At 35.7% G+C, this 13,843-nt stretch overlaps 1 protein-coding gene across 1 annotated transcript; it reads left to right on the forward strand.

Annotated features, from left to right (window-relative positions):
• The first annotated feature begins 302 nt into the window (after positions 1-302).
• LOC131659139 (uncharacterized) lies at positions 303-1,714 on the forward strand. The gene is made up of 2 exons (XM_058928372.1): positions 303-778; positions 1,411-1,714. Exons 1-2 carry the CDS (start codon positions 303-305, stop codon positions 1,712-1,714), a joined length of 780 nt encoding a protein of 259 aa, XP_058784355.1.
• The last annotated feature ends 12,129 nt before the right edge of the window (positions 1,715-13,843 follow it).

Genomic DNA, 13,843 nt, shown 5'->3' on the forward strand with positions numbered 1-13,843 from the left:
AACCAGGTTGCTTTTATGCCAAGGCAGAAAATTCATGACCATATTCTGTTGACATATGAGCTCACCAGAGGCTACTCTAGTAAAGGTGGCATGCCAAGGGTGATGGTTCAAATGAATATTAGAAAGGCTTATGATTCAGTGGATTAGAAAGCTATGCAGAGTATTTTGGCTGAAGTGGGGTTTCTAAGGAAATTCATCAGTTGGATCATGTTTGGTGTAACAACTGTGTCGTATCAATTCAACATAAATGGTAGCATATCTAAAAGTATGAGAGCAGCCGGGGTCTAAGGCAAGGAGACCCTATGTCTCCTTTGCTTTTTGTGGTGATTATGGAGTATTTGCATAGAAAGCTGGACTGTCTGAGCAGAAACCCTAACTTTAATTTCCATAGCAAATGTGAGAAGCTAAAGCTTGTGGATCTGAGTTTTGCAGATGATCTTCTGCTTTTTTCAAGAGGGGATAGTGTGTCTGTGCATATGATGATGGACAGGTTCAAGGAGTTTTCCATGTCAACAGGGCTGCAAGTTAACCCTAGCAAATGCAAACTCTACTGTGGTGGGATGGATGATAGTGAAAAAAGAAGTGTTGAAGACATCATAGGGTTTAGTAGAGGTTCCTTGCCCTTCAAGTATTTGGGGATTCCCCTTTCTAGTAGAAAAATTTCTAGTACTCATTGTATGGCTCTAGCTGAAAAGATTGGAGAAAAGATGAAACATTGGAGCTTTCAGTTGCTTAGCTATGCTGGTCGTGTGCAAATGGTCAACAGTGTTGTTTTTGGGTGTGTTAACTATTGGATGAGCTGCTTACCTCTGCCCAAAGGTGTCATAAAAAGATTAGAATCCATGTGTAGATCTTTTGTATGGTCCGGTACTGATAGGTGACTAGGAAAGCTCCGGTGGCGTGGGATAGGGTGTGTGCACCTACGAAAAATGGGGGTTTGGGCATTATAAACCTCCAGCTGTGGAATAAAGTGTGCCTTAGTAGACTTTTATGGAACTTATGCAGTAAAGTTGATACTTAATGGGTGAGATGGGTTCATATTTACTATGTGAAAAAGGATGATGTGATGAAGATGGAAATTAAGGAGAGTGGCTCTTGGATCATAAAACAAATTCTTAAGCTGAGAGAAGAAGTCAGTGCTATGCAATAGTGGAAGGTCTTGAATCAAGGTGCCAAATTTCAGACTAAGGGCATTTATAGGGAGTTAATGAAGAGCTACCCACTGGTTGACTGGAGAGTATTGGTGTGCAAGAATAAAGCTAGACCTAGAGCAATTTTTGTGTTGTGGTTGGCTTGTTAAAATAGGCTTGCGACAAAGGACCGTTTGGCTAAGTTTGGAGTTAAGGTTGAGCAACACTGTGTTTTCTGTGGCTGTATGGAAACTATTCAGCATCTTTTTTTCGAATGCAGGTATACAAGGAAGGTGTGGGAAGAGGTCCTGGGCTGGATGTGCATTCAGCATAATATTCAAGTGTGGAATCAAGAGATGCAATGGCTCATAAAATTGTGCAAGAGTAGAAATTGGAGGATACATTTTGTGAAAATTGCTATAGCCGAAACAGTATATGCTGTTTTGATGGATAGGAATTCTAAAGTCTTTAGTAAAGAGATAAGAGAAAAGAACACTGTGAATAACATTATAGGAAAAATTATCAATAGAATTTGGGTTTATCCCAAGTATAGAGATAGATTAGCTCATCTTTTGCTAGCTTAACTTTTCTGTTAGGTGTGGCTAGTATTGTTACTTGGATGTAGGGTGGTCATTTTGTTGTTTGTTGCTGCACCTTTTTGGTCGCTTTGTAATTAAACGTTTTTGGAATATATATAATTTCTTATTCTTCCAAAAACTAATAAATAGTACTCACGTATAATAATTAAATTAATTTGAGAAATAAATAGCAGTTATATATATATATATATATATATATATATATATATATATATATATATATATATATATATATATATATATTTTTGTACAAGCTATTAAAAAAGGAAAATAAATGGTCTAGTGGTAAGGATTTCTACTACTATGCAAATAAAGAATAGAAAAATCCACATGGCTACATATAGTTGGTTGTTTAACCAATCTCATAATTGAATTCTGTTATTAGATAGTTCAGCAATCTCTCACAATTACAAATCAATACTTAGAGTATCTTTAATATGTTTAAGCATCATTTAAATATGTTTGAATATTGTTTAAAATATGTTTAAATTGTAAAAATATTTAAATAAAATTTAAAAATTCAAACACACTATAAAAATATATATAAATTTTTTAAATTTCCCTTGTCAAAACAAAATTCATCAAAACGTTATTTTTCAAATCAAAACATTTTATATTTTTATAATAATATTCAATTTTATATAATTTTTAATATTTTAAAATAATAAATTTTTATGATGTATCATTAAGTTATTTATTTAATAATAATACTTATTTACATATTATGTAATAAATATTTATTTAAAAATATTAAATAATAGATATTTTTAAATAATTATGTAATAAATATCAAATATAATATAAGTAATTTATTAAATATGAAATAAATATATTTACATATTAAATTTTTATTATGTACCATGAAATGATAGAAATAAAAGTGCAAGTGAGAGGATATTTGAAATAAAAATAATTGAAATATATTTTAATTGAAATTACAATATAATTATGTAATAAATATTTTATTTAGACATTATAAACAAACAAAATGTGTATCCTGTATATTGTCTTGGGTTCAAATCTCATTAGTTTAGGTTAAAAAAAATTATGTGATTTTTCAAAACTCGCCTAAATAACGAGTATAATACCTATTAATCCTTTAAAAAAACTTTCATATGTATTGTTGAAATACGAGAGATTAAGAGACTTTTGAATAAACCGTGTGTTTTGTAAAGCACTACGGAGACTTTATTATATATAGAGAGATTACAACTAATTACATGATATAGTCGATGTGAGACTATTCTATATACAAATATTCTTAACACTATATTTACAAATATCAACACTCCCCCTCAAGCTTGAGCATGTAAGTCAAATGCACCAAGCTTGCCACATATATAACTAGTTATGGGACTTTGCAAGGATTTTGTAAACACATCTGCTAATTGATCATTGGAGTTGACAAAGCTTGTGACAATGTCGCCTGATTCAATCTTCTCTCTGACAAAGTGACAGTCTATCTCAATATGTTTGGTTCTCTCATGGAAGACTGGAATTGAAGCAATGTACAATGCAGCTTGATTATCACGAACAAGTGTCATTGGTCTTGCTTCTTCAATTTGAAGTTCTTTGAGCAACTGTTTTAACCAAATGAGTTCACATGTTGCCATTGCCATGGCCCTATACTCTGCCTCGGCGCTTGATCTTGCAACTACATTTTATTTCTTACTTTTCCAGGATATAAGGTTTCCTCCAACAAGTACACATACCCAGAGGTGGATCGTCTATCAATGGGTGACCCTGCCCAATCAGCATCGGAGTATCCAACTATCTGAGTATGTCCTTTATCTTCATACACGAGGCCTTTTCCTGGAGCACATTTGATGTATCACAGAATCTGGACAACAACATCCTGAAGGAGTGAAAAACACTTAGAAAGGGGGGATTGAATAAGGGTTGTTTCTAAAAATGATAGATAAAAAATAATCACACGGTTAATTTTATCCTGGTTCGTTGTTAACCAAACTACTCCAGTCCACCCCTGACAGAGTGATTTACCTCCACTGAGGAATTAATCCACTAATCAATCTTGATTACAATAGTACTCCACTTAGACAACTTCTAATTCTTCTAGAGTATACAGATCAAAAATTGATCACTCTAGGAAATTCCTTTCACAAAAGTGTGGTGGTCGTTTTCTTTACCTCCCCGTTTCACTTGGGAGGACGGCACGCTAGACCCTTCACGCGAAATTTGGAAGGAGAATGCGCCCGTGGCGGGATGAATTTTGTTTCAGTTCTTCCTACGATATCACACGAACTTTCTTATTGGTCCTACGAGTAGGAAAGGGAAAAAAAGATCTCAACTAAACCCTAGGAGTTTGCTAAGTGTGGGGATTTCACCTAGACTAGAAATTCTGGAGTCCGGGGGGTCGGTTATACATAGGGAAGTGTTTAAACACCCTACATATCTGTAGTACTCTACAGGAACCTTCTCTGTGTCATTTGTGATTGTGTTTGCTGCTAATGATTGGGAAAGTTTCTCCTTTGTATTAGGAGAAGGAATTGAATTGATTAAAGAAAGACAGACAGATAGACAGAATGACTATTTTTGGTATTTTATTAGCTCGCTGAGATTCCTTGTGAACCTCATGCCTACATATCCCTAGTGGAAGTCAGAGCTTAATGTAGTTCGGGGAACTAACTAGGGAAATTACTTGTTTTTGGTGCCTTGCTTGAAGCTCAAGGTTGAAGCTTGGAATTAAATCTCTGTTTACAGTAAAGAGACATGAAATCATCTCTACAGAGAGGTATTTGTACTATTCTACCACAACATTTAAAGGAGTGACAGAATAACTGAATTCATTTCATTCAAGAGGGGGACCTTACTTGTGTATGTGCAAGTATACCAGTCAAATGCCTCTTAAATGAAAGAAAGATGCTCATCCAAATTAGGGAAAGTTACCACATGTCTGGGTTTTACTGCCAGCTCATGCCTTTCAAAATCCTAAATGGGAGACTTGATTAAAATTGAAATGAAATGTTTGTTTGTTTGAATGTGGTAGAGTAGTAAAAATATCTCTCTATAGAGATAAACTATGTCTATCTACTGTATAAAAGATTTGACTTTTGCTGGCTTGTATGAGGCCCAAGCTTGAGGCTTTTTGATTGATTAATTAATATATTGTTTCTGGGAGATGACTCCAATGGGGATTAATTACAGGGTATTTTTTTGTGTTCTGTACAAAGCCCAGAATTGAGGCTGACTCTACTTAGGGAGACTCTATTTATGTGCCTTGTACAAAGCCCAAGGTTGTGGCTAACTGTTGAGGATAATTGAATGAATGACTCTATTTTATGTGCCTTGTACAAAGCCCAAGGTTATGGCTGACTCTAGCTAGGGAAAACATTATTTTCTGCCTTGTACAAAGCCCAAGGTTGTGGCAGACTCTTAAATAAACTGAGTATGGATGACTCTATGGGGAAAAGATCCTAGGTGTTAGGAATCTTTGACACATGAAAATATGGTTTATCTGCCTTGTACAAAGCCCAAGGTTGTGGCTACTGAATGATGAAGAACTCACTGGGGAGACTCTATTATCTGCCTTGTACAATGCCCAAGGTTGAGGCTGACTGTTGACAGGGGAGTTTTATTGTTTGGGTGCCTTGTATGAAGCCCAAGGTTGAGGCTAACTGTTTTTGTTGGTTTTGACTCTATTGAGGAGATTTTATTTATTGAAAGACTGTTTTTCTTTGGAAGCTAACCCTTTCCAGGGATTTTGACTCAGCTGGAGAAATTATTTGGTAAAAGACCGACTTTATCATGTTTTTTGGAGGCTGACCCTTTCCAGGGGTTTTGACTCTTTTGGGGAAATTATCTCCTAAGAGAATGAATCTTTATTTTTTTGACATTTTTATTAATTGACTTTGGAAGCTAACCCTTTCCAGGGATTTTGTTGAAATGGAGGTTGATTTTAATTGACTTTGGAGGCTAACCCTTTCCAGGGATTTTTATTAAAAATGAAAGAATGTGTGGAAGCTAACCCTTTCCAGGGATTTTTATTAAAAATGAAAGAATGTGTGGAAGCTAACCCTTTCCAGGGATTTTTATTAAAAATGAAAGAATGGCAGAAAGATTATCTAATGGAGACTTCTTGTTTAAAGCCCAAGATGAAGGCTGACACATGCTGAGGAGAAGATAAACATATATCCTAGACTCTGCTAAGGAAGATTGATGAAGATAAGGGTGACAGAGATTGTCCATGTCTCTCATTCCAAAAATGTACTCAATGTAGAATTGAGACAAACTTAGCTTGTTTAAAGTCTGGTTTAAATTGGAAGAAACTCACCAGGGTAGGCTAAAAGGTGACTAAAGACCTGTTCCTATGTTTATAAGAAACCTGATGGGTCCTTGTATACAAGCTCAAGAGGAAGCTGGAAATGCTTTTAAGAAGCCTGTGGGTCCTTGTACAAAGCCCAAGAGGAGGCTAATCGAGGGTCCTTGTTATAGCACAAGAGAAAGCTATGTAGTTTTGAACTTATTTTGGCTCTAAGCAAATGGGTAAGAGGTTTCACCGGGAATAATTCCTCTTTGGGTGGATGTATCCTATTATTTGGATTCTAAGGTTTTTACCAAGATGTTTCACCGGGAATAATTCATCTTGGGGGTTTGAACTACAGATCTCTAATTAGGAAAGAGCCTTCACCGGGAAGACATTCTCAATCCTAGGTCATATTCCTATAATATATATAGTTTAACTGTCCTAGGGTTTATACTCAAACGTAGTTCTAAACTAATATATGCACAGTTTATATGTGACAGTAATTTAAATAAAGACTGTAAATTGAAAGCTTGTAAAGCCTAACCTGGATGGAGTGGAGGCCATTGAAGAAGTACGTACAGAGCCTCAACAGTAATTGGTGGATAACAGTTGAATATATATATGATAAACAGTTAAGGGTTTTTGAAAACAGAAGAAGTGAAGATGGACAAAGGTCACATAGGTATCTGAAGAGTTTCACCGGGAATAATGCCCTTCAAATACCAGAAGAATGTTTTGAAAACAGAAAGAAGATTTTGAAAATACAGTTTTGAAAACAAGCTAAGAAGAGAAGGTTTTTGGGACTTACACTCTATTAGAGGCCCAGTACTTTACAGTACTGGTGTAAAAGCAATTTGAAAATGATTTTGAATGATACAAGGTTTTGTTGTTTGAAAACCCTAATCATTTGATTTATTCGGAGATTGAAAACAGTTTTGAAAATTGACAAAAGTCAACTTAATTAAGGTAAAAATAAAGACTTTTAACTAATTAAGACCTAAACAACTAGGGTTTTATCATAAAATTATTTACAAAGTGATTAGGTTAAAATAAAGTGACAATATATATTTAAAGTATCTAAGAAAACACTTAAAAACATACTATTTTAAACCTAATTAAAATTCATGAAATAAATAATATTTTTATGATTTTTTTGACTATTCACAAAATAGATATATTAAATAATAGGTGTATGAAAAATGAAGTGAAAATGATTTAATTTGATAGGTGAATTAATTGTGTGAAGTTGTGAAGAAAATAGGTGTGACAAGTGATAAAAAATTAGGAATGTCTCCACCAAGGCTTGAACTTACGCCCTTTAGGTCACATACCCAAAACCAAACCACTGGGCCAGCGCGCGCATGGTGATAGTGATACACATCCAACACATTATATTTTCAGATAAACGTGTAAATCATGAAAAAAATAAAAGGAATAAAAAGTCTGGGGTGAGGGGGATTCGAACCCCAGACTTGAGGCATGAGGAGACTAAGAGCGCATGTGAGGCCACTAGGGCAAACGATGTATTCGTTTAAAACACGCTTTCAGTTAAATATATTTTAAACCCTCCCCTGAGAATTCAAAAATGGCGCCACCCACCATCTTCATCTTCAACCTCAAGCTCTTCAAATTTGAATTTCTGAACTTACTCGTTTCTCAACCAAACGTGATGATGTAAAGATGAATTTCACTCCAAATTTCCTCACGAATCTAAATATGTAACTAATATCTATTTATATTAACTACATCTAACTAATTTACCAGAAATCGTGAAGAAACCTAAATTTTAAAAATCAAATTAAATGACTATACTGAAAGATAAATGAATGATGATAGAGGGTTTTCAATCCTCTGATGATGCTGAACAAGATAGAATCGAGCTTTATCACAAAGAGTGCTTAAATTAAAGAGGTGAGGTTCAGAAACTTACCTCTGAAAATGGAGGTCGTGAGGATGATAGAGAGCACCTGGGCTTGAATGAATGATCTCAATAGCTTCCCTGAGACCCAATGATGCTAACTGAATGCTTATTGGAGCTTGAATCCTCCTGAATTGCTCTATGGACCTCCCTCGATTTCAGCTTCAAGTGAACATGGAGGTTGTTGAATTTGGAGTTACATATGAGCTGCAGCCATCTGGTTAGCTTCACTATGACCTGAGGAGTGTGCCTGGATGATTGGCTTGGCTTGAAACCTCCTGAATTACTCTATGGACCTCCAACTGCAAGTGCTCCAAATGAGAGGTGGAGATGAGGATTCTCCATGCCCAGCAGTGTTCCAGAGGTTTGGATCACCTCCAAATGCCTCCCTCAATGTGTTTGAATACTTATTTTCAAAGAGAGAGCTTTGGTTTGAAGAATCCGAGTCTTCTCGCCAAAGGACCTTTGAAAAAACTAAGTATGAAGAAAGAAAAGAGAAAGCAAGAATTCTGTTGCTTTGGTGTGTTTTTTGAATGAGAATGAGGCCTCTATTTATAGGCAATTGGTTCAGTACTGATTGAGTGAGTGAGCTTGCTTAGTGGGAGAGTTTTGGTTTCTTAGCCATGAAGAAATTCAAAGAATATCCCAAGTGCAATGATGAGAATTTTGATTCCATTTGATCAATCCCCTAGCCCTCGATTTTGCTTGATCTTAGGGGACAATTCTGAGCCAGAAATAAGCTCTAATTGGTTTGTGAGAAGATTCCTTGGGTGATTCATCAATTTGCCATAAATTCACAAATGTAATCATTACATAATCACATGTTCTTGTTTTTAGAATCTTATTCAATCCTTATGGCATGGTGAAAATGAATGCATGGCATTGTTTCAGATATGTTATGGGTCGTGTAGCATCCATAATTGAGGTCATGTGCACAAAATTTCAAAGTTCAAAAATGATGCATGACCTATAATTTCACTTCATGAGGCCAACTTTGAACAAGCATAACTCTTAGCTCAAATTGAATTTGGAGAAGGTTGAACATAATTTGGAAAGCCCTAAACATCTACTTCAAATCATTAGTTTATGTCTTCTTCAGAATCATTTGGGAAATTTGTGAAAAATGAGCCCAAAGTTGGATGAAAACTAGGTTAAAACACTTAGAAAATTTTCTAAGTGTTTATGACCTAAAACTTCAAAATTTTCAAAACCCTTAAATGGTTGATCTTTTGAAAAAAGTTCTTATGTGAGATGTTGTTTTATTTTGCAAGATCTACAACTTTCATGTTGGAAGTTTTTTGAGTTGTGTAGGTGAAATTTTGAGTTTTCACCATGCCCTCAAAAACCCTAATTCCCGACTTTTTGCTCCTTGATGAATTTCTTTGAATTTCTTTGGTCAAATGACTTTGACATCCATATATTGATGATATTGATCTTTGAAAGTCATTTTTTGACCAAAAACCTTAAAAGTCAATGATGATCCCACACAGTTGACTTTTCCTGACAAAGTGAATTTTTGGGCTTTTGTGTAGAAACAAGATCTTTTCCTCAAATGAATGATGTAAATGGATTATATTGAGGTAGTAGAGATTCTTGAATCATGTCTTGAGTTTTGGATCCATGCCCTGATTAAAAGTCAACTATCTTGGTGAATTAGGTCAAAAACCCTAATTGTCGACCAGAGGAAATGATGAGTGTAGACTTTGAATTGAGGTGTAATGTCCAGTGGATCTTGTCATAAGAGTTATTTGAAGATGATTAATGTCTTTGAATGGTTTCCTGGGGCTTTTTAGGGTTTCCCAAAGGTGGTCCCTGATTTTAGTCCTTGATAAGGCTCAAAACCCTAGTCTGTTGATCTGAGTAATCCTGTACTTAGATGACTGGGTGTCTTAATCAATCATAGGTGTAATAATGAGGCTTTTGAGTCTTATGATTGTATTAGAGACTAATCCCTCTATTGATTGATCCTTTGCCTGAGTTTTCTTGTCTTTGAACACCCTCGATTGAATGTCAGGCTGTTCTGGGTACTTGCTTTGACTTGATGAAAAATCCTGAAGATATGTCATCTCAGGGGGGTCAAAAATTAGGGTATGACAAAAATTAAACAATATTACAAGAGTTTAATGTGCTTCTTAATAAGCTATTAATAATCAAGTGATTTTTCTCTCAAGATTAAGTTCTAAACACTCACTAAGATATTACAATATTTGTGAGGTTGAAGATGAAGTTTTTTTGCTGTTTTTGTGTGAGAATGTTTTGGCAGCGTAATGGTACTTGGAGCGAGAGTTGTTAGCTGCTTCAGCATCAGAACTTCTTTTATATAGGCAGTGAGAAATGTGACTGTTGATTAGCATTTAATGCTATGCGTGAATAGTACACTGCTGCATTTAATGTTTCACTCTTTTGTCAACTACCTCAAGCCATGCTTCAACTGCTTTTGCTGACTTTGCCTTTTGTAGCTTCTAACGTTCCTTTTGTCAGTTAGACAGATTTGACGTTGTAGCCTTTTCATATTGTACTTGATTATGGACTCAGACTATTAGAATAACGTTTGAATATCAGAGTCTTCAGCGTTGGTGCAGATGCAACTTCAGTCATCAGACTTTGGAAGTGCTTTGTAGTGTGATACCCTCAGATCTTCAGAGCCTTGCTTCTGACTGCCATCTTCTGATGCCTTCTAGATCATGTTATGATTTTCTCAAGACCATCATCTGATGTCTTTCAGACCATGTTCTCAGGAAGTCATCTAGATCTTCTGGGTCAGAGCTTCTGAATGCTGATTTTGTGCATACTCTCTTAGACTTTTCCTGAAATGGAAAACGTGAATAATTAGAGTACCACATTGTCTTATACAAAATTCATATATAATGTTATCATGAAAACTAGAAATATTGATCAGAACATTTCATATTCTAACAAACTCCCCCTTTTTGATGATGACAAAAACATACAAAATTGATATGAATTTGTATCAGGAATATCAGATGAAAAAGACAATACACAGATATAGCATAAAAGCATATTAATGAGAGTGTGTGAATATGTCTCCCCCTGAGATTAAGAATCTCCCCCTGAAATTAATACTAGAAGAATTTATAAATAAAAGACTTCCCTGAGTATTTTCCATTTCAGATGAGACTTTCACGTTGAACTTTAATCTTCAGATGATCCAGAGCTTTCTTTCAGAGCTTCCATTGGACAGCTTCAGAGCTTTCAATTTTTCTTTAAGATCACTTAGATTATCAGAGCATCAAGGTAAATTGCTTCAGATCTTTGCAGAGCTTTAAATTCTTGTATCAGAGCATAGCTTGCTTCAGATCTTGTAATTTCTTGTATCAGAGCATTAAGCTTTATTTGCTTCAAATCTTTGGAAGATTTTCACAAGATACGTTTCTCCCCTTTTTGAGCTTTTTCAGATTATCACATTCCTGCAAAACTATCAGAGGATAAAACAAACTTGCAATTTTTGTTAGGAATGTTGAGACTTAAGCCCAACAACTGATATAATAAATCAATTCAAATAGCATGTTTCTCCCCCTTTTTGTCATAACATCAAAAAGCATAAAAGATTCAGATGAAAGACACACAGAGTGAAGAAAGAAATTTTCATTGATAACCAGAGGGAAGAGTACAATCAGATGAAAAAAAACAGATGCAAGAAACAAAGAAAATTACTAAGACTGGGTAAGCTTAGAGGCTAAGGCTGCTAGAAGATTCTTGATCTCAGCGGTGTCTTCTACTTGCTTCTTTGAAGATTCTTTAGATCTTTGCATCCAAGTTCTGAATTCAGCATTGGTGTTATCCTACTTGTCCAGACGGTTGTACACAGAAGCTTGATTCTGCTAAAGTTCCTTCAGAGTTTCCAACAATACAGAGCTTGAAGGGACATCAGTAGGAGCAACAGTATTTTCCTCAATAACAGTGGGAACAGAAGATGCTGGAACCATTTGACCTTCAGCAACAGGGTTCTCTACAGTAGGATTTTCCTTAAGAGGATTCTCCTTGAACCATTCAAATAGCGTTTGAAAGACTCTAGTCAGAACTGTATAAGGATAAGGAACCAGAGGCTTATCAGTCCAGACAACCATGGGCAGAGGATTGTCAACTTCCATATCATCAGAATCTACTTCCATGTCATTAACAAAAGAAGCTTCTTCTAGAGGCTTACAATCCAAGATGGGATGAAAGTACTGTCCATTACCATACTCCAGAGTCAGTCCAGCAGGACCAGGAGCATCAGCAAGACAGTAATTTTGGAGATCCAGAAGATCCGCTTGCACACCTTCAGAGAAAACCTTCTAGAGATTTCTAGCAGCCACATGATCCAAGTTGGAGTCATGGGCAACCTTCAGATACTCTAACCCTATTCGTACCTTATGTTTTAATATTTCAAAACTCATATCAACAGAAGGTAAAGGTGGGGTAGTTTTGAGAATGGTTATTGGATCTTCTGGGTTGGAGATGAGGTAGGGTTCAGATGGTCTTTCAAACAAAAGATAAGTCTTTACAACAACTGGGTCAGATTGAGGTTTTTAAGGGGAAGGTGCAGAGGGGCGAGGTGAAGGATAGAAAAACACTTAGAAAGGTGGGGTTTGAATAAGTGTAGCTTTAAAAATTAGTAAGATAAAAACTATTTGCACAATGATTTTTATCCTGGTTCGTTGTTAACTAAACTACTCCAGTCCACCCCCTTTGAGTGATTTACCTCACCTGAGGATTTAATCCACTAATCACACTTGATTACAATGGTTTTCCACTTAGACAACTGCTAAGTCTTCTAGAGTATCCTGATCACAACCTGATCACTCTAGGAACAAACTGCTTAGACAACTTCTAAGACTTGCTAGAGTATACTGATCAACAACCTGATCACTCTAGTTCTTACAACTTAATGTAAATAAATTCTTTTAAGAGTTACAATGCTTCTTATAAAGCCATTATCATAACTGTGATTTTCTCTTAAGTTTAAGCTTAAATATCACTAAGATATTACAACAGCAATGTAGTGAGCTTGATGATGAAGTTTGAGAGCTTTGGAATTTGACAGCGTTTCAGTTTAATGCGCTAGTGTTGTATTTAGCTTCTCATCAGAACTTCATATTTATAGGCACTTGAGAAGATGACCGTTGGGAGCATTTAATGCTTTGCGTATTCCGTATAGCATTGCATTTAATGTTTCACTCTGTTGTTAACTACCTCGAGCCTTGTTTCCGCTGTGTCTACTGACGTTGCCTTTAATAGCTTCTAACGTTCCTTTTGTCAGTCAGGGTAGCCTGCCAGTCTAGTACTTGCTTCTGATATGATGTTTGTGTAAACAACGTTTGAATGTCATCAGAGTCAAACAGCTTGGTGCAGAGCATCTTCTTATCTTCTGTCCTTGAAGTGCTTCTGAGCGTGATACCATGAGAACTTCAGTGCTTCTTCTTCGGATCTCAAGTTCTTTCGATGCTTCCATAGACCCATGTTCTGATTCTGCTTGACCATCTTCTGATGTCTTGCCAGACCATGTTCTGATGTTGCATGCTGAACCTTCTGAGTCAGTGCTTCTTGCGCTGATTTTGTGCATACTCTTTATATAATTCCTGAAACGGAAATTGCATAGTATTAGACTACCACATTATCTCATACAAAATTCATATGCTTGTTATCATCAAAACTAAGAATATTGATCAGAACAAATCTTGTTCTAACAATCTCCCCCTTTTTGATGATGACAAAAACATACATGAATGATATGAATTTGCGATCAGAATATCAGACGGCTAAAGACAATTACACAGCTATATCATAAGCATATAAACATAGTGTGTGAATATGTCTCCCCCTGAGATTAGCAATCTCCCCCTGAGATAAATACTAGAAGAATTTTATAAATAAAGGACTTCCCTGAGTATTTCAGTTGAGACGTTCACATATGCTTAGATCTTCGGAA

This window comes from Vicia villosa, linkage group LG3, assembly GCF_029867415.1.
Source record: "Vicia villosa cultivar HV-30 ecotype Madison, WI linkage group LG3, Vvil1.0, whole genome shotgun sequence".
Taxonomy (NCBI): domain Eukaryota; kingdom Viridiplantae; phylum Streptophyta; class Magnoliopsida; order Fabales; family Fabaceae; genus Vicia; species Vicia villosa.

Coding starts and splice junctions, on each gene's coding strand:
- LOC131659139 (XM_058928372.1), top strand. CDS start 303: ATGTCTCCTTTGCTTTTTGTGGTGATTATGGAGTATTTGCATAGAAAG. Junction 779..1,410: donor GTCAACAGTGTTGTTTTTGG/GTGTGTTAACTA, acceptor TTTCGAATGCAG/GTATACAAGGAAGGTGTGGG.